Source organism: Olea europaea, chromosome 10 (assembly GCF_002742605.1).
Source record: "Olea europaea var. sylvestris chromosome 10, O_europaea_v1, whole genome shotgun sequence".
Classification (NCBI taxonomy): domain Eukaryota; kingdom Viridiplantae; phylum Streptophyta; class Magnoliopsida; order Lamiales; family Oleaceae; genus Olea; species Olea europaea.
In genome coordinates, this window is record NC_036246.1 from 19828404 (window position 1) to 19850670 (window position 22267).

General features: G+C 33.9%; 1 protein-coding gene and 1 long non-coding RNA gene across 5 annotated transcripts; one reads left to right on the top strand and one right to left on the bottom strand.

Moving 5' to 3' along the window:
- The first annotated feature begins 1720 nt into the window (after window positions 1-1720).
- Window positions 1721-6838, top strand: LOC111401445. Of its 2 annotated transcripts, XR_002704016.1 has the most exons (3): window positions 1721-4436; window positions 4538-6189; window positions 6268-6838. It is a non-coding gene; the product is annotated as an uncharacterized LOC111401445 (long non-coding RNA). The 2 variants fall into 2 exon arrangements; XR_002704015.1 differs by having other exon boundaries at window positions 1721-6189.
- An 8284-nt stretch (window positions 6839-15122) lies between these two features.
- LOC111401446 (phospholipase D alpha 1-like) lies at window positions 15123-20550 on the bottom strand. 3 transcript variants are annotated; one of them, XM_023029181.1, is made up of 4 exons: window positions 20409-20550; window positions 20079-20181; window positions 16275-18174; window positions 15123-15788 (listed from the first exon to the last, which is right to left on the bottom strand). In XM_023029181.1, the coding sequence occupies exons 2-4, from the start codon at window positions 20169-20171 to the stop codon at window positions 15355-15357; spliced, it is 2427 nt and encodes an 808-aa protein (XP_022884949.1). In that variant the 5' UTR covers window positions 20172-20181; window positions 20409-20550; the 3' UTR covers window positions 15123-15354. The 3 variants fall into 3 exon arrangements, with proteins under 3 accessions (XP_022884949.1, XP_022884948.1, XP_022884950.1); XM_023029180.1 differs by having other exon boundaries at window positions 20391-20547; XM_023029182.1 differs by lacking the exon at window positions 20409-20550 and adding an exon at window positions 20295-20373.
- Window positions 20551-22267: the final 1717 nt, after the last annotated feature.

Sequence of the window (22267 nt, forward strand, 5' to 3'; positions counted from 1 at the left end):
CCCACCAATTTCTAACATCTCCTTCAAAGGATGCTATTAAGAAATCTATTTTTCTTTCAGTATTTTCCCATGTGTCATCTTTGTTATATAAAAAGAATAATATCATTAAATCTACCCAAGTTAATAAGTATTTTTTGGTATCTATTTTACAATTTAAATCTAGTTTTGTCCCTCCATGATTAATTTTTTTATCATAATTATCATTTAATTCAAACCTATCTTTATATTTATTTCCTTTAGGTGGTTGTCTATCTCTTACTTTATCATAAAATTGTCTATATGATTTATTAAATAACCTTCATAACTTTCATCTGTATCATATAATTCCAGTTTAGAGGTTCCTGCTGGATTAGGTCCTCCTCCAGTATTCATTAAACCTTGGTATTCACTTATATCAGTTAAGCTTAATTGGTCAAAATTTTCTATTAGCAAATCTAATTCTTCACTCATCTTCTTTTTCTTCTACTTTTAAATTTCCTAATGATTTTTCTCTAGATTCTTCTTCCTCTTCCAATATTTTTGGTAATATATTCTTTTTAAATTCATCATCCATACTTCCAGTTTCTATTACTATATTTTCTTTTTCTATATGTTTCTTTCCTATTTGAGTCATTTCTTTTTCTATAAGTTTTTTTTTTATCTATTTTTTATCTTTATTTTTATTATTTTATTTTAATTCTCTAATTTCAATTTTTAATATATTTATATCGTTTCTTGTTTCTTTTACTTCATTTCTTAAATCTTGTACATAATTTATTAACATTTTTATTAATGATTTTAATTTTTCCATATATTAACTTATTGACATCTTATTTTTTTCTTATTTTTAACTCATATGTTAATTTGCCTTTTTATCTATTATTTTTCTAAATTTTCTCTTAGCTGTTTTTGGATCTACTAATTATTCTTTTACTATAGTAAAATATTTGCTCTCAAATCTTAATTTCTCACATCTTAATTTTATTAATTGTCTATTATTTGATATTCTGATTTCTTCTGGTATTAAGATTATATTTCATATTTCTTCTTATATTTTTTTCCATTTTTATAAGTAGTTTATTTAATTTTAAATGTGTATTATTACTAGTACTCATACTTTTCTTTATAATATAAATTATTTCTTCATCTTCATACATATTAATAATTTTTTCATAAGTATAAATATCTTTTATTTTTTCTATTATTAAGATTTTTAATATTTGTTCTTTTATTTTATTTAGGAAGTTCTTTAATTATTGTTAAAGTCATTATTTTTAGTCTATTATGAATGAGTTTTAAAAATATATAATTACATTTTTCTTCTTCTAAACACCAATAATTATTTATCTTTCTTATTTTTATTTCCATGATCTTTTTGGCTCTGATACCAATAAAGGGGTGCTATTTATAGCGATCAAAAATCAAATAAATAAAAAAAAATCAAATAAATCAAATAAATTGGCAATCTATTAAAATTTAAGCAATATTTAATTTTTTAAGGACTAAAATAAAATATTTTTATTTTTTATTAACTTATTATGTAATATTATAAAGAGGTTATTTTGGGTATCAAAATTAGCCAAAGTTATTTTGGAAAAATAATCTTTCTATTTGGGTCATTTTCATGTATTTCCCAAACTTAAAATGCCTTTTTTATTTTTTAGATGTTTTGAGCGTTTTGCAGCCAAATATAAGAAAATGATTGAAAACACGGGAAAAGCACATTTCAAATTAAAAAAAAAGAAAAAGAAAAACTTTCTCTCATTCTTTTGACTCACCATCCCGTTCCCGTAAGATACAGTAGATTTCCTAGGGTTTGGTCTGCCTTCCCGTTCGTAGATTGAAGACTCTCGAAGGCTTATCCTCATCTCCTATTTTCTACTCTAGATATTTCTTTTGCGGGCTTTCACTAAATCATTGTTGCTTCTGCTTTATTGGGCACTATAGCTAGCGTTCTTCACCCATACTATATTATTTTTGCTTTATTAACCCAACCCCTTATTTAGTTAGTTTGCTGGTTTTTTAATGTGCCCTCGATTTGTTGTTTTTTGCTTAATAGATGATAACCCATTTAGTTTTTCTGCAAAAATGTACATTTAATTCAGTGTGACTATTTTTCTTGTTCTATTTGTGTTACTGAATTGGGTAAAACCCGTTTGGTGGATTTTCCTTGGAAGCGTGATTTATCCGTACGCTTTGCATGCGAATGTGTTGTTTTATTTGTTCGGATTGGTGATAAATTGGGAGGTTTTGAATGAGGGACAACTGGACAAGAGTGTGCGATGTGGTAAGAAATGAAGTTTGGTGATTTTGAGAGATGGGGTGTGTTTTTGGGAAAGAGAATGTCATTTGGGCCTCCTATTGACCAGGTTGTAGCTTGGAACGGGAGAGGGAATGGGGGAGAGAGAGATTCGGCTACACCGTTGGGGAGAAGAGAGAAAGTAGTAGTTGGTTCGTGTATCATCGACTTCTCATTTATGTCCCCATATACTTCATCTCCTTCTTTTAGGCCTTTTACTTGACTATCAACTTTAACCACCACACCAGCAACATCATAGCCTTGAATAGTCTACCGGGGGGAAAAAAGATCAATACATTAAGTGGGCACATTTTTTAGGTGATAAAAATTGTAAATTTCACTTTCTGAATCAGTAGATATTGCAATTTCAGCATGAGCATATATGATTCTAGCTTAGCTTACATAGAAACTTTCTATCAAGGAGTGAACTTAGCTATTCATCAAGTCTTATTCCATATAAATTTGGAGTGTGCTACATGATTTTTTTCCCCTTTTTTTCACTAGTTAAGTTCACAGTTGAATAAAATCTGTAGGGAAAAAGAAAGAGAGGGAGTACGAGAAAATTACAGGAAGGGTGTGAATCAATGGCCTTAAATTGCCCAAGCCGCCTTTTGTAATATACTGGATTAATAGATGCTGTCACCACCTTGATCAAGACCTGATCATTCTTCACTTCCGGCACTGCAACTTCTGACTCGGACTTCAACACCTCAACCCCGCCATACTCATAGTAAATCCAGGCCTTCATTTTGGATGGTATAGGAGAAGACACTGACACGAACAGCTTGCGAGCTAGAAAAATGGGATTCTTGTGGTTTTATATTCAGATTGTGGCCGGGAAATATGGTGTGTTTTCAGTTTGGAAGTTCCGTAAGAGTGTTTACCACAGATGACTCCAGAAAGCCTTTCAGACCTTTTTACAAGCCTGTAATAAAGTCTATGTTCAACCTATTCATTTAAAAGTTGTTTCAAGTATTGTTTGACAAATCTTTTGATAAAAATTGAAGTAATATATGATTAATAAAATTGATAAAAGTTATGAAATAGAAGCCATGTGCATGAAATTATGGGGACAAGTTATCCTGGAAAAAAATCTCCAAAATATCAAGTGTGTTCTTTTATCTTATCATTTAAAAAAATTGGAGTAGGGCCTTTGTTTTGTTCTTGTTTGTTACGTAATTATTTTCATGTATCTTTTTGTTCTGGTTGTGTTTGCTTGCTTACTTATTTAAGCTTGATTTTTTTCTTCCTTAACGTGTCTGCCTGGAATAACATTTAGTCCATTAGGCAAACAATCGAGCTTGCAACTTTATCTGTTTAATATCCATGTTATTGAATCAAGATCTCCAAGTTAATACATAGCAAATTTTCCTCCAAAGAAAATTTTGGCTTTTCCCTGGATATTCTTTCCCAATAAACCAACATGAAGAAAAAAATAATATTAGCTTGCTATCTTCTCTTAAGCAAAAACATACCTTGAAGCAAATGAGTTTACAAATGTCATAGGCACCGAGACAACAGTAATATAATTCTGGTGTTTACTATGAATAGCCAAATTGCTTCTGTTACCCTCGGATGTAATAAGCTCACCCCTGAAATCTAAAAATCAACAAAATAATGAATCTATCAATTTAAAATCAAAATTTCAAACGAGCCCACAAGAGTGAAGCTCCTGAAGACCTCAACAATTGAAATAGGATAATTAAAAACCACATGTACTAATTGATAAAATTAAAGTTTTATATTTTAGTTTTGCTTAACATGTTCTGGTAAGGCACTTCTAATATGTTATGTGTTGCTTAATTTGATGTATATTCAATATAGCTTTAACATGGGTGGTCACAGAGCTAAGAATAAGGAACCAATGTTATGGTCGGACGAGAATGAACACGCTTTTATCGAAATTCTTTACGAAAAGGTGAAATCAAATGCATTACAATGTTCTACGTTCACGAAAGACGAATAGGGCAGGATCAATGAAGCTATGATAGCTTCAACAAAAATGGATGACGGCATAGATAGATTAAAGAGAAAGTGGAACCGCTTACGTAAAATTCATCGCATGTTCTTTGAACTTTTGGAACATACAGGTGTTACATAGAATCCAAATACCAACAAAGTTAATGCTGCAGAGGAGGTTTGACAATACTTTTATACGGTAACATATATTTATTAAAGAATATATTCGTCATTAGTTTTTATCTTATCAATTTTACATTTTTTTGTTGAACACTATGTGGCTTCTTTTTTCAATGATAGATTAACAAGTCGGATTATAAGATGTTCAAGAGGGAAGGATGTAAGTACTACCACACTCTTAGGGAGATAATTAGCGAGACTATAGCTATTGGAGGATTAGGCAATGCCTTTACTCAACTTCCAAACACATCAGAGGAAGAAAGGTAGCTAGAAGATTTTTTGAACAGGATAGCGCATGTACGTGCAAAAAATGATGATGAAGTTGATGAGGTTTCAAGTACTCTCGACGTGATGAAATTGGTACATCGGGTGAACACCGACGTAAGGAACATAAGATCAGTAAAAGTAATAAACTCGAGGTCTGCATGGCACAGTGATCATCAATAGTTAGTTTGATGAATGAAGAAACTAAACCTAAAACACTTTATCTAAAAGAAAAGCTTGCAAAGATCCAAGAAAAATCATGTAATCGATCGGATAATAAAGTTAATAGTCCGGATTCTTATTCAAATGTTATTTGCTTGAACATCTTAAATTATATGGAAGGGGTGTCCAATGAGATTTATATGAAAGCAATAAAAGCTTTAAGGATCCCGATTTCAAGGTGTCAATTGTAAAAATGTTAGAAGCAAGGAGAGGACCTATTTTCGAACTACTTTGATGTGATTGTTGTTTTAATTTCTCTAGTATCGTGTTGTCTTAATTTGATATGTTGATGGTTGAAATACTGTGTTATTTTCACAGCTTGAAGAACTTTTTTTCCTTTCGTGGTGATGATGTACTGTTTTTTGAACTTACAATTCGGTGATGATGTTGGTTGGAGAATTGATGTTAATTTTTCTTTAGTTTCTGAATGCTTGATCGCTTGTTTTATTTGAAAGAATGATGGTTGATATGACTTATGATAGTTGTTGTGGTTATATTTTGTTCACATTATGACCAATAAATCAAATGTGGATGATAATGTGAGTACTGATGATTCTATTGACGAAGATTCGAGAGATGATGATTTCTATGTAAGGATGATTTTGACTCAAATTTTGGAAATTTGATGATGTTTAATTGCTTTGTTGCCAACAAAGGAAGTACCATTGGTGAGAGACCTTGCAGAACATCATTGCTCATGGGAAACATGTACATGCTAAAAATTCTGAATGAACATCTGAACGTGTGCTATCATAATTTTTGTATGCAGAAACATGTTTTTAATAATTTTTGTAATATTTTGAAAGAGAAAGGGTTGCTGAAAGATGGGAAAAAAGTGAGCATCGAGGAGGGTGTTGCTATGTTTTTGATAATTGTAGGGTACACTACACGATACAGTGTCATTGGTGATAGGTTTCAATATTCCAACAACACAATACACAAATGATTCAAACGAGTTGTAAAGGTTGTTTGTTCATTTGGCACTGAGATAATCCGTCCGACAAATCAAGACATTGTGCATGAGCAGATTTTACGCAAATATCCTTTCTTTAAGGATTGTATAGGCGCAATAGATGGAACACATGTTACAGTTTGGGTTCCTGCATCGAGATAAACGTCTTTTCGTGAAAGGAAAACTAATATAACACAAAATTTGATGTTGACATGTGATTTTGAAATGAAATTCACATTTGTGTATTTTGGTTGGGAAGGTACTGCTAGTGATTCGTGAGTATTCGTTGACGCAATCACGAGAAGCTCGAATAACTTTTCAATGCCATATGGAGGTATATTCTTACACTTCAAATAATTATTGTGAATATATGTACAGTGTCACACTATGTAAGCACTTTTTTATTTTGCAGATCAATTTTACCTTGTTGATTCTGGATATCCAAACATGTCTGGATTTCTTGTCCCTTATCGAGACTAAAGATATAATCTTCATGACTATGTTGGATGGGAAAGACTATATGGGAAGGAAGAATTGTTCAACTATAGACAATCATCGTGTCGTAACATTATTGAACGTTGTATTGGAGTTTTAAAGGCAAGATTTCCTATTTTGAAGTTGATTACAAATTATCCACTTAGTAGATAAAGACAAATTCCTACTCCATGTTGCACAATTAACAACTTTATTCGTCAGGAGCACGTTTTAGATAAGTTGTTCATTGAGTATTCAGAGGAGAATACGATGTTTCAAAATATACCGGAGTCAAATTAAGATCAAGAAGTCAGATATTTTGATGCTAGTCAAATAGTTCCAATGGGACAAGTCAGGGATCAAATTGCTATACAAATGTGGAATGACTACTTAAGACATTGTACATAATTCCGCGGATGTTTTTATATTATGTTTAGTATGTGTTTATTTTGTCATGACATGTAAACTTCTAATAGTATCTATTGAACTGTGTTGCCAAATTTAATTTAGGTCGTGTTTTTATATCTGTGAAAAAATATTTTAAAATTCACCAACTTCAAAATTTATATGTTATTTAATATTATATTAACATTAAACTATTAAAATTTATTGAATGATCATATTTTTTGAATAAAATATTATAAGAAAATATTCTCAAAATTTCAAAGTAAAACGCATTTTTCAGTTTTATGTTTTGAGAAACAATTTTTTCAAAATGATAAAAAGAATTTTCAGGAATTTCAAATCAGGCACTTAAAACATAAAACTCAAAATGAGTTCAAAACTCAAAACTATAAAATTGAGACATAAAAAGAACAGCCTCTTAATATTTCAATGTCTTGTAAAATGTGAATGTAAAGATTTGATTTTTTTACATGAAATATCAATAAATCTTGTAATTTATGAGTTTAATACATGCATTGTGAATTATTTATGGTTAAAATGGAAGAAAAGTCGAATTTGATGTTGAAATTGATGATTAAAACACTTATTTTTGTAGCACAGCTTCGCTAAAAATCACATTACAAACTTGAATGTTTGGGGCTTAATCACATTACGCTAAAAATACGAACGTGCAAGAAAGCATTAAATGAGCTAGAACATTGATAAAAAAAAATGTGAAGCATAGAAATATATCTCTATCCTCTATCGAACCTCACAATATTTATTACTACGAGCTAACGATTATATTATCTCTCTCGATGACAATAAAATCCACAAACAATTCAATTATTGGCCAAGTAATTGAAAAGCAAGTTAAACCATTATAAACATCCAAGAATTCAAACAAATTTAATGTCAACTTAATTATTCAAACCAAAAATTCATAATGAGGGTTCATTACATCCTAACGATATAAGAAAAATTAGACAAGCATATTGTCGAAATAAAACATGCAAAAGTTAAAAGACATCACCAAAAATTGACGGAACGTGAATATATATATATATATATATATATATATATATATATATATATATTCACATTAGCCGGCTTTCTTCTTCGTTGTTTTCTGCGTATATGAATTGTCACCAGCCTCAAATCTTCATACCCTCACAGTTGCCTCAATTTCTATGTGTTTGTATATAATTAATAACAGCACCATGTTGACCATGCAAGCTGCCTTCAATTATTTCCACCATGAACAGCCGCCTTTTGCATGTATAATCTCCAAAAAACTGCCAACAATTTCTGCCTCTTTTCTCCAATAGCTGGCTGCCCTTTTTTCACTTCAATTCCTCCTCAAAAGTTGCTGCCAATGTGTGTGTATATAATATATTTCAGCAGCACAATGTTTTTGTGATTCCTCCGGTTGACAGCCCTTTTTTTTTCTCCAGCAGCAATCCACCTTTTTTCCTCTCTAGCAGCTGCCGATTCCCTTTTTTTTTTTCTTTCTCCAGCTACCTCTTCTTTCTGCCGTCTAATGTGTATATGTATATGATAATCTCCTCTCCTCCAGCTTGAGTAAGTATATATACACATATTAACCTAGCCCACCAAAAAAAAGTCCAAGGTCTTTTCTTTGAAATCCACTCTAATTGCAATTCCATGGCCCAAGTAAAATAATATTTTTACCTAGACCTTCTCTTTTCAAAATAATGCAATTTAGTCATTAAGTTCTTCAATTTCTATAGTGTAAACTTTGATCTCCAAACTTTGCATCCAATGGCTAATTTAATTTCCATACTTCGGATTTTGCCATTTTTTTGTCATTGATTGCTTATTTCCTTCAATTCCTTTTCAGTTATAGAGTTTACCTATAAAACATAAAATACGACAATTGATGATATAATTTGCCAAAAGAATTATCAAATATTGCTATTTTAAGGTCCGAACAAGTGTATAAAATACACTTATCAATTAGCATTTATGAATTAGGAGACATGTGTCTTTAAAGCAGGCGATGTCCCCAGCTTGGTTTTCTTGATAACACAAAACAACTTACAAATCATTAGCATGAAGCCCAGGAATGTCTAATCAACTCAGAGGTTTCAAATTACCTATGCTACAATGTCCCATTTTCACGTCACCTCACTTCTACTTCACAAGTTCATCAAACTACGTATCTTTTAAAGCCTCGTCCTTAGTGCTATGAACTTGCCTTTGCCTCACAAGTTTCATCTAGTTGCACATTTTTCAGAGCTTCATCCTTTGTGCTATGACCTCGCCTTTGCCTTATAGTTTCATCAAGCTGCCAAATTTTCGGAGTCTCGTCCTCTGTGCTAGGACCTCATCTCTGCTTCGCATATTCATCAAACTATCTATCTTTCAGAGTCTCGTCTTCTAGGTCAGGACCTCGCCTTTACAATACCCCGCTTATATAGTTGCTCCATAAGGTATCAAAATATCACTTTAACATTTTAAATTCATTATATAAATATTTATGCTTGGATATAAGGGCTATTATGTTGTGTTCAAGTACACAACTAAAAAAAAATTCCTCACAAAGGAAGGTAAAACACTACACACCAAAGCATCACTTTGACAATGGATTACCCTATGACTTATGTTCTGCTCAACCTAGAATTTCATGCATTATATAAATTTCATACCGAGATTTAGCATACTATTTTTACTCCTCTTTTAACGAGGCTCCAAACAATGGCCACATAGAAGTCAACTAGCATCACAATCAGGTCCACACTATACATCACTGTCCTACCTGGCCACGTTGAAGCCATATATTAACGTAGTTGAAGTGAAAAATCGCGTCAGCCAAGGTGTCATGCAAACCCGACCCTTCATGGCCAAGACTATGTGATATAATGTGCAGCATGGTGAATCTTTTCCATGAAAAGAAGATATCTCTCACTTCTCATTTTTCAAGAGATCTTCTATACAAGAATTTTCTATGGTTGATTGATATGACATCTCTTTAGCAGATACTTCACGGTTAGATTGTCAGACTACTTTTTAGAGGTCAGACCTATGCTATAGGATGACTATTCTTCAAAAACATTAAATGTCCCTCAGCCTTGATGGAGTGACATATAGGAGAAAACCAAGATGAAGTCACGTATCTTTTTATTCAATTGTAACCGTTAACCATTCTTGTCATCTTCTACTCCAAAAGCTTACTCTTAGTGCCATTTGAAAGTAATGCAATTTTACACACCCTCTAAGTAACATTGCTCTAATATTTGTTTTCTCATATACCCCCATGCGTGAATGGTATTATGGCTCACGTCCCGCACCCAAATATATCGATTGAATTTATCGTCCGAGTGCACGTGACCACCATCCCCACTTCCGAACAAGGTCATGTCTTCCTAACACTTTGTTTAAGTGTGCAGAACAAAGGTTATGTGGACATAAGTGGAGCTAAGATATGTTTATCACATCAACCATGCAGAATTCGAGGTCAATTGTTCCTTCTTTGAGTTGCCTCATTAAGAATGTCTAAGAAATCTTATTCAGTCTTGAATTGATCACATCCGACTTTGTTATTAAAATTGGGAATTTTATCTTAATAGGTCTATCTTGTTAAGTTGAATAGTCGAAACCCCTAAATATTGTATTTTTGCTTAGTCTTTATTAGATATTCATAGTTAACATTAACATTCCTACGAGATGACTAATTAGAGAATATTAATCTTAAAAATTCAATTGCTTGTTGGAGCATAAACCGAAGAATTTGCTCAAGCTTAATAAACTCCATTCTATATTGATATGTACAATATATTTTTGCATTTAACATAACTGAAGGAATTTTATCACAAAGAGGAAGAAAAAAATGAAAACTTGAAGAAGAAAATGAGCTACAAATTACATTATGATCGGCTGCCAATACATATAAGATACAATAGGATTACAACCATGTCGTTGACTATCAACTTTTACCAACTACAACCAGACTTTTGACAGATTAATACCATGCTTTGATAGAACTTTGATAACAAAAATAAACATTACATAGACTTAATTTTAAAAGTGGCAACAAATATCAATACTCCTCCTTGACACTTTTGCTGGAAACACCAAGGCTTTTCCCTAATGTTTCAAATCTTCCTTTGGACAAGAACTTAGTTAGTATGTTTGCATATTGGTCTTCAGCTTTGGAAAGCACTAGCTTCACTTCACAATTATCTTGTGCTTTCCTAATTGCATGATACCTAATTTTGATATGTTTTGTTCTTCCATGGAACACCAAATTTTTTACCATGGCTACAACAGATTGGTTATCACAAAAGATCATAGTTGAATTAGCTTGTTTAGCAACCAAATCCTCCAGCATTTTCCTCATCTAAATAGCTTGATTGATTGCCTCAGATGCAGCTATGTACTCTGCTTTAGTAGTAGACTGTGCCACAATTTTTTGTTTCACTGAATTCCAGCAAACAATTTTTTATCACAAATAAAATGCATATCCAGATGTGCTCTTCATATCATCAAGAGATCTAGCCCAATCACTGTCAATGTATCCAATTAAATCCAAAGTTTCTAACCTTTTAAACCAGATTCCCAAATCAGCATTTCCTCTGATGTATCTCAAGACTCTCTTGGCAACTTGGAAGTGTAAATCACTTGGTTCTTACCTGAACCTGGAGAGCATATTTTTAGCATAAGTGATGTCAGGCCGTTAAATACAATAGACATCCAACCAAACTTCTATACATATTCCCATCAATTTTCTTGTTGTCATCATCTTTCACCAGTTTCAAGTTTTGAACCAATGGGGTTTCTACTAGCTTGCATATTTCCATGCTGAATTTCTTCAATATCTCATTAGCATACATCTTTTGACAAACAAAAATGCCTTCATGTGTCTGGTTTATTTCCATTCCAAGGAAATATTTTATCTTCCCTAAATTAGTCATTTCAAATGCCTTCGTCATTTCAGCTTTTGTATTGTCAATTAACTCCTTACTACTGTCGGTTATTAGAAGGTCATCAACATACAGGGAAATGATGATAGACTCTTTATCCATCTTTTTTATATATAATGTTTGCTTATTAACACTTCTTACAAACACAAGGCAGCTCAGGTGCTCATCAATCCGGCTGTACCAGGCTCTTGGAGCCTACTTCAACCCATACAAGGCTTTTTTCAATAGATACATTTTGTCTTCTTCTTCAGGCATTTGAAAATCATTTGGTTGATCAACATAAATTTCCTCATTTAACCATCCATTTAAGGAAAGTGATTTAACATCCAACTGATGCATTTTTCAGCTTCTTTAAGCAGCAATAGCTAGCAATAATCTGATAGTTTCATATCTTGCCACATGTGCAAATGTGTCTGTCAAGGTGCTGGACTCCCAATTCCATGAGGATTCATTGAACTTGTGGCTAATTCAAGGTGCTAGACTCCCAATTCCATGAGGATTCATCATCTACCTTGATGTCCTTGCTTAATTTTACCTTTTTAGTTTGTGGATTGTAAACTCTGTAACCTTTAGCATTGCCACAATACCCAACTAAGATACCAATTTCAGCCTTTTGACTTAGTTTATTTCTTTTTGGATCTAGAATATGGATGTAACAAATGCTTCCAAACACCTTTAGATGAGCAACATCAGGCTTGACTCTATACCAAGCTTTGAACAGTGTTTTCTTGTCCAAAGCCTTTGTATGAAGTCTATTGAGAAGATATGAGGCAGTACTTACAGCTTCTGCCCAGAACTCTCTTGGAATAGACTTCTCAATCATCAGACATCTCGCAATTTCCATCAAAGTCCTTTTCTTTCTTTCACACACTCCATTTTGTTGAGGTGTGTATGGAATGGTCAGTTGATGTTTGATTCCAGCAACCTCACAAAATTTATTAAATTGATCACACTTTTATTCAATTCTAATTGCTTTAATTCTTGAACTACACTCATTTTCAACCAGATTTTTAAACTTCTAGAACACACCAGCAACTCAGACTTCAATTTCAAGAAATACACCCAACATATCCTTGTTAAATCATCAATGAAGAGTACAAAATACCTACATCATTCAGTGTTTGAGTTCTCATAGGGCTACATACATTAGAATGGATTAACTCCAGCCTTTCTGTAGCTCTTCTTGTCTAGTTTTTTGGAAATGGTAGCCTGGTTTGTTTTCTTGTTGACACACATCACAGACACAAGCTTCATCACATATATCAGGCATGTTTTCAACAAGTTTAAGCTTGTGCAAATGCTTTAAGTGATGTGTAATTTGTATGACCAAACCCCTATACCAAAGTGAGGACTCATCAACAGGTGCTTGAGAATGCATGAGTGATCACATTTTTCCATTCTAAAGGAAAGCTTTTTTGCTTCATCTCCACGGTCATCAATTTGTGGTTATTTGAATCTTATTTAGTGCAGCCATTGCCTTTGAAAATCAATGTGTATTTCTTTTCAATTAATTGGCTTACACTAATTAAATTCTGGTCCATATCAGGCACATATAGAACATCTGAAATAAGTTTAGTACCTAATGGAGTTTGCATTGAAACCACACCAATTCCTTTCACTTCCACATGTTCTCCATTGCCAACCTTTATCTTTGATCTGTAAGTGTTATTTAGTTCAACAAAAATGCTGGGATTTGAAGTCATGTGGTGGGTACATCCATTGTCCAGCAACCAACCTCCAACATTGCTGTACATTTTGTAATTTATAATAGTAAACAAATGCTCCTCCTGCTGATCTGGTTGCTGATTTTCAACAACTTGTGCCTATTGCTCACTCTGTTTCTCCTACAAATTTTTACAAACTTTTTGAATATGTCCAAATTGTTTGCAGCCTCTACATTGCACTCCTGGTCTATACCAGCAGCATTTTGAAGAATGGACGATTTTCTTGCAATGAGGATAGGGAGGGTAGGCACAACTTTTATCAGCAGCCTTGCTGCCTTCAACCCTTTTCTTATCTTGTTGGTGCTTTTTCCCACCATAACCAGTTTGCACCTTGTGTTTTCCTTTAACAAACAAGGCACATTCTACCTGATCTTCTTACCTCATCAGCCTCCTTTGCTCAGTAGCTTGCAAAGCATTAACCAACTTAGATAAGGTTACGAAGGACAGGTCTCTAGAGTCTTCAAGAGATGAGATTTTTGCCTAAAATTTTTCTGGCAAACTGATCAGCACCTTCTCCACAACTCTCCTATCAGGTAAGTCATCTCCTAACAGCCTTATCTGGCTCACCACCTTCATCAGCCTGTCTGAGTATTCTTTGACAGATTTTGTGTCATTCATCTTAAAGGATTCATACTCCATTCTTTAGTTCAAAACTTGCATTTGCCTCGTTCTTGCATTTCCCCTAAACTCCTCTTGTAATCTGTCCCAAGCTTCCTTGGCTGTCTCACAAGTGATTATTCTGGAGAATATAGCATCAAAAACAGTAGATTGTATGGAGGACAAGGCCTCGAATTTTTTTGCAACCTTCTCACCATGTTGCTTCAATTGAGCAATTGTAGGATTTGCCCTTAAAGCTGGTGGTTCAGACTTGATTGTGTGATCTCCCACAGATCATAAGCTTTTAGGTATGCGATCTTTGCTACCCAGAAGTCATTATTTTCTCCTATAAAAACAAAAGGTAAAGGTGCTGAGAAACCACTTGAAGCTATCCTACTTAGATCTATTTTTCTCGGCTGATATGATAAAGGGATTTTGGTAGAAGTTTCCTCACTTGTCTTCTCTCTTTTCCTGTCTCACAATCTTGCCTTTCCTTTAAAGATCTTATAAGCTTTGATACCACCGAAGGAATTTTATCACAAAGAGGAAGAAAAAGATGAAAACTTGAAGAAGAAAATGAGCTACAAATTACATTATGACTAGCTGCCAATACATATATACAAAAGGATTATAGTCATGCTATTGACTACCAACTTCTACCAATTACAGCCATACTTTTGACAGATTAATACCATGCTTTGATAGACACTTTGATAACAAAAATAAACATTACATAGACTTAATTTTATTACTTAAAGTCACAATACAAAAGGTGACAGCAAAAGTGGCAACAAATATCAATAATAACGAAAAAGAGGATAATGTTCATAGTTTGTCAAGAGTATTGAGGCTAAATACAAATTTCAAATAATGTTAATCTCTATTATGCCCCCACATGTAAGATTCTGTTGAGACTCCAACTTGATTCATAGAGATTCAAAGCGTCAAATTCAATGAACGAACACATTACTAGGCGCCACCATGGTCGAGCAATCATTCGCGTATGTGTAATTACAGAGTGGTTGGTCAGGATTCGTTCATCTTCGTCTGGCAGGAGACAACCAAGACACCCGTGCTCGTCTTCCGGAGCAACATGACAACCAAGCAAAGGGCAACCGATGAGAACAATTAAAGTAATCCATCAGTACCATGTCTGGCCTCATCAATTTAGAAAAAAATTAATGCGAGTACCGTGTTCTATGATTCTTAAGTATAGAATAGCTCATTCGAAAGTATGGTAGTAACTGTTTCACTTCAATATTCAACAACTCGTCTAAAAGCAAACATACAACACATGAAATAGACAATCGAAATTCAAAACAGCCCATCAATTATATTCTAATTTGTATGAACAGCTCTGAAAAACTATAACATGATTTAAGTAGTAAGGATGGGAGGGAGGTAGTCAGACTTAGCACCAAGAACGCGAGCCTTGGTGTCAGGGAAGAACTCCATTCCAGGCAACTCGGTTACTTCTCCTTCACTCGCAATCCCAATGGGGTAGCGGAGCAAGTGACCAGGCAGGTCCCTTTCAAGATTTTCGCTGGCATATAGATCCCAATATTTGGCGGCGATCTGGTTTACCTTATTAACACATTCCTCACTTTCGGGGCGGAGGAAAGCTTCATCGAGCATACCAAGGTGTTCATACCACAGTGCCATCCGGAAACCATGTACCTGACCCCTGGCTGGTTGCCTGATTGCCAAATGATGTGGTTGGTACGCCCCCATTGCTATCTCAGAATCCCTTGCACCATCCATAGATCTTTGGTTGATATTGGCCGATCCAACTATTATGTACTCATCATCAACTACCAAAAGAAAAAGCAATATCAATAAATGGCCTAATTCTCATAGCAGTTCATCACTAGAATTCACTCATGTCCTAAGTAATCTTCATGCTTTAAGGATTGCAAACATTAGCTACCATTGCATCAACAGCTATACAACGAAAACCAATCTCTAGCAGTGCCATCACAAATATATGTAAAGTTGATGTGCTCACGTTTAGTAGCTATTGCAAGACAACGGAAATATAAAAGCCTAATAATGACTCATATGATTTATGCATTGAACGATGGAAAAACTTTTGCTATAGCTTTGCACATTAGACAGGTTTCATAGTTTAGAAGACGGATCTTTCAATAATTTGTAACAGATCATATTTTAGGTTTAAATATTAAAAAAAATATGAGTTTTACAAGCACATCTAATTACAAATCATATTTGAGGTTTAGATATAAAAAAAATATTAGTTCTACAAGCACATCTAATTACCCTCAAAATCCAGTACATACCTATCATCATCTTGGCATGAACGTAAATCATGAAACGTCGAGCCTCCTGAGCTTTTAGATAATCTGAATCAGGTTTTGGTTGTTCTGAAGGTTCATATTCACCACTTTTCTTCACCTCCCGATTTCCTAGGCAGAAGAATGTCAGGTAATTTCTAGGGTCCTCCTCAATGCCCTTAGCTTGAAGGGCCTGAATGATGTCTTTATACATCATCTCCATTGTCCTCTTCTGCCAATCTAATATAGCCTGAACTGATGCACTCTCTGGAATTCCTTCAGGCCACATTGGCACCACAATATACACAGTGAATCTTTCCCCAGCCTCAATCTTACTCACAATCTTCAAGGAAAGTTCCTTAGGAATAAGATGAAGAGCTCCAATGTCCTCAACCTTGATATCATTACAATCCCAGCCAAAACAACTTCCCAGAAAATACTGATTTTCAATATATATAAAATTCTTTGCTCTACGTATTGCATGAATATATGCATCTTGAATGCTTCGGTCAATTATATTGTCCTTCCCACTGACAAGACCTGCTCTTACTGCCTCCTCGGGCGAATCCGGGAATCCAAACGCAGCCCCACCATCAATAGATCTGAATAACTGAACATTCCATGTCTCATGGTCATCTGGATACGTCACTGGAGATGGAGGAATAATAATGTCATCAAGCTCTCTCAGGTTAAGTAATACATCCTTCCCACCTTGTTTCTTCCATCTCTGCTCAAAATTAAACAGAACATCCCAGGCAATTGGTCCTTCCAGTCGGGAATGAATATCGTGCCAAGGCTCCCTTGGCCCACCTTTAGTGATAGCAGCACCAGTATAATTAGGCTGATGAAAGTCATCATGGTGTGCAGTATCCAATGTCCTGAAAAGTGAATGGAATGGAGTGTCATATCTTCCATCACAAAGATCAATGCCCCCCACAAAACTCAAAATCCTCCTCTTCTCAGATCCGGCACTAGGCAAATCACTGTCCACCACTACAATCTTCTGGTGATGAGTGAACATGGTGGATATTTGTAACTCCTGAACAAAGCTTCCACCGTCATCTGGATTGCGTGGGCATAAAACACAATGCACATCAGTACCTTGGAAATAGTTTTCGGTATCTTCATCATGGGTAGCCATCAAGCCATCTTTCTTCAGCAGATCCATAGAGGTTCTGTCGTCCCAAATAAGCATAAGAACCTTAACACCTTCACTTGCTTTGTTTTTAAGTATCTCACCAAGAGTAATGTCACCTCCTGGCTTTTGCCTCCTAGAATCCCTTATCAAGGTGATTTCGGTATATACGGACCAGCCGGTGATGTAAATTAAGTGCTTAGCATTAGTGATTGCATCAAAAACATCTTCCCAGCATCTGTGGGGTTCGTAATACTTCCCTCCAGATAGGGGGATTTGTGGAACAAATTTTTCTGGCACGTGAGCATCTTGGTACAAAGAAACTCGACATCCAGGTCTTTGAGAAAAGAAAGTATAGGGAACCCCAGGATACTTGAAACTTTTAATTCCCCGACCCCAGTTACGGTCTCTAGAAACATCAAAAAACTGTAGCTTCACGTGGATCTTAGAACCTTCATGTATAGGATTCTTATCTTCATCCAATATCTCAACCCACCTATCCACTTCTTCCCCTTCCAAGAGTTCATCAACTGGTACATAAGCTCTTCCAATTAAAGTTGCACCAATAGGATTATCGTCTTTAACAGTAAATGTCACATTTGAAGCCCTATGAGCACAGTAAATGTGGAAAGACTCATTCCAACTGGGGTTGTTAGGGTCATTTTCAATCATTCTAGTTCTGCCAACTCTTGCCTTTTCTAAATCAATAGTTGCATAAATTTTAGGAGTCCCTTTACCAAAACCAACAGTCTCCTCAATGTTCTCCATCATCTACAAAAATATTCCAACTATGAGAAGTATCACCGGAGTAATTAAAATACACCAATCAGGAATGTAAAGAATGAATCTTTTTCCACATATAGAATACACAATCACATCTCTTTGAAAAACTTATTCAACTAATAACTTCATTCACAAATGATCCTAAAATTATATATGAAAATAGACAATATACACAGAATCCAACAAATGATGCATTTTGAAGTATTTCACTGCACAGAGAAGAGACATATAGCAGGCAGCCACTTTCAAGCAGAAGAATGGAAGGAGCTCTCAGAGAATAATCCATTTCCATAAATTAGCTTGAATGCTACAAAAAAGGAAATGAAAAGAAACATGGTGATTATGGGCCTAACAAATCTAACAATTGCACCTTCCCATGCCACCAGAGTTGCGTATGTCTACATATGCTTTGTACAAATACCTATTTGTCAGTATATAACGAATTTCAGTTGCAGAAGATGAATGTGAACAAACTCAAAAATGATAGACAACTGAATGAAAAGAATGAAAGAAATATCGTCAGCATACACTTAATTTCCCGAGCAATTGTAGGTGACATGTATATCAGGACAACTTGCCAACCATCTAGGTGGTGATTAAATGCAAAGCTCAAACTTTTCTTCAAGACCTTCAGATACTAATAGCATTAAAGACTGAATTACAAGGTTAGCACCACATATGTCAGTGTTTATATGAAATACAATTTGGGCATAGAAGTTTCAGGAAATTTACATCTTTTAGAATACTAAAATAATACAAAGTTTTTAAGGAAAAAAAAATATAGATTTATAAGACAAGAAAATAATGGCATCCATAAAGTTGCAATCAATCCTAGAAATTCAGATCAACATTTGACAAATAAATATCATTCATAAAAGGAGAAAAATACACGATAAAGTACATAAAATTTTCAAAAACTATGTTTGTCAGAAAAGATTAAAGATTCTTGTTGGACAAAGTTGGAACAGAAACGAGGAACACTTGTATTGATTTTTCTTTTAAATAGAAGAAAAATATGATTATATCTTTTCATAGGGAAATTGTCAAATTATTTGTTTGAAACCATCATAGTAACAATCTTCTAAACAACTTAAAATGTCATGGTTTATTATTTAATATTTAAGAAGCAAGATTGTCTTCTCCTCTTTGAGAAGGAGCATCTCCTTTCACGTGTTGGCTCTTCAATCTTCAGTCCCGCCCCCACCCCAGCACCTCAATTATAACAATTTGGAGACATTAGTAATCAACCAGAAACCATGTATTTCAAAGTTGTGTTTTCCATTTGCATAGTAATCTCTTCCCATGCTAGAATCAAATGATTAAACTTCAACGACCATTATTCGATCTATCAATCAGACTCAAACATTTATGCAAACTGCTCGATTCCACCTACCAACACTTTCTTGATCGAGTCCGTCACACTAGGCTTGCCTAATGCGATTTCCCTGACCGGCGTGGATTGCAGGCTATTGCGTTAGCCCGAGGGTTTACCCGATGCACACCCTGGATTCCCCGTCATATAATAAAATAATAATAAATAAATAGCAAGATAAGTTTGTAGCAGTATATCCATTCTTTATGCTTCTTATAACTTAAGCATCTAACTTTCTGTTTCAATAGTGGGGTGTTTCAAGGTCAGTTTGTGCGGAAGAAATCAAATTAAATCATAGCAACTCAAGTCAGAATATTCTCTATAAAGTTTACAAATCCTTGCAAATTGAGATTCTTAAAATCATTTAACTATGACTTGATCACTACGCTTTCGTACCTTTATTCCTCAAATCACAGCAATAAACATCGATCATTGCACAAATACCAAACCAATCACTAAATATTGAAATTCAACACATTTCAGGGAGTTATCCAGGCCAATTTTGACATGAAATTTCTACCTTGCGAAGAAAATGGCCACCCCCTTCGCTGTGCAGCCTATCCACTTCATAGATTGTGGCATGGAGAGTCCCATGAAGCAAAATCTGATCCATTATTTTTAACCTGTCACAATAATAAAAAACCTCAAACCCCGGCTTCAGAAAAAGTAAAAAATGAATCAAACCCCATATCCCATTGCAAAATCAATAGAAAGAATTTTCAGCACTACTTAGTACCATTCAAAGTCAAGTGTAGAACAAAAAACATTATAGTAAAAAAAAAACGTTTGTATTAACGAATGCAGAAATTCAAAGCATCGAGTTGAAACATACAGGATCTAAGATGCTCGCAGAATGGAAAATATCTTGAATTTATTTTAATTGGATCTTTATATAACTAGAACTATACGCGGTGAACTGGTTAATGATTATTTTATTTCGGATCCGGATCTCTATGCTATCTGCAGATTTTAATATTGCACCTCTTGGGGATAAAAACAAGAAATTGAGATTTTCAATGTAATTTTAGATTTTACCTATTATTAATTATGGCATAGAATTTTCGTCATCTCAATCTAATAAGATTCACCTAATTTACCTTTCAAAAAAGAGAAAAAAAAAAATGATTCACATAATTTGTGGATAAATTGCACTAGAGATCACTAAACTTCAACTATATTAGTAACTAGTTTGCTAAACTTCAATTTGATACAATAAAAGACCGCTATACTTTAATTTACAAGTAATCACATCACTCTGTTCGATGGAGAAAGAAGGAAATTATAAAATTTTACATGTATGTAATCTACACAGTTGGAGATGAATTTTTTACCAATCGTAATGATAGTGTGCCATTATGGAGAAATATCGATATTTAGAACTTCATTAGCAAACAATTCATGTTATAGATTGTATGAACGCATGAAATTCAAGGCATATGATGTTCTTTTTCATATATCATTTTAATTTTTACTCACCTCCAAATTATTGTTCATAATCCAAGATTGTTTTTGTGTATTAAATGTTGGTAGATGTGGATATAGTATTAGCTAGCATCATCAATCTAGAGGTGTAATATTAGATATATCATTTATTGGGTGGTATCATGGAAACACAACTAGCAAATAAGACGGATGAAGATGAATGCCTATCAACAATAATAATGCTAGGTTTACAGGGGTTCTGTGAATCTACCAACACTCACACCAAGTGGGTCCCACATGGGATCCACCTGTATAAAAAAAAAAAAAAACTACAAAAAACCTCCACCCACCCCCTGTATGTGTGTTCAATATGTGTGAACCGTTGCATGAAGCACCTCTCATCAACAATTCCTATATAAACTAATCTAGTAGGCTCATTGTTGGAATTCAAATAAATTGATTTGATTGCTTGTGAATTAAAGTACAATGGCTTGATTACTGTTAACTGAAGTTCAATAGTTTAGTTGTATATATGGTAAAAGTTCAGTGATCCTTTGTGAAATTTAACCAATTCAATCAATCAATAATGATATTTTAGCGCTCAATACACGAATTTGTATATTGTAAGCTAGTGTGCCACTGCAGGGAAAGTTCATCTAAATTGATCAAAATATTTTTTATTATCCACTTATTGGACCATGGTTTTAGGATCGACGTCTTATAAAAACTTAAAAGAACTACCAAATAAGTACAAAAGTGTGAGTCTTATTGTCATGAAGTGAGTGGATCTTTGATGATGGAAGCTCTTATTAGGATTGAGCACAATTCAATTTATGCATTTTTTAAAAATGGTTTGAAAAATTTTCAATGCGAACAAAACCATTTCATTTTCCAAACTAAATAATATTTTACAGGTTGATTTTATTTAAGCCATGGATTTAAACTTGCAATTTCACTCTTTATATAAGATCATTAAATTATTATGATAAAATAAATCATTATTTTTCCAAGAGTCAATTGAAGGCGACTAGCAAATTAAAATCGAATAAATAATATCTTAGGTAAAACTACATTTTAAAAAGAAATGGATGAAGGATTGGCTTTGGTTTTAAAGGAGTTTTAAATTTCGAAAACTAAATCAGATCATTTCCAAATGAGTTAATTCGCTTTTAAAATAGTAGAAACCTAAACCACGTAAACCCATATAAATGGTTTTGATTCAATTTGGCAAATTTTTTCACCCCTAGCTCTCATCCTAGTTCTAGAGGGATAAAACACATTTAGAGG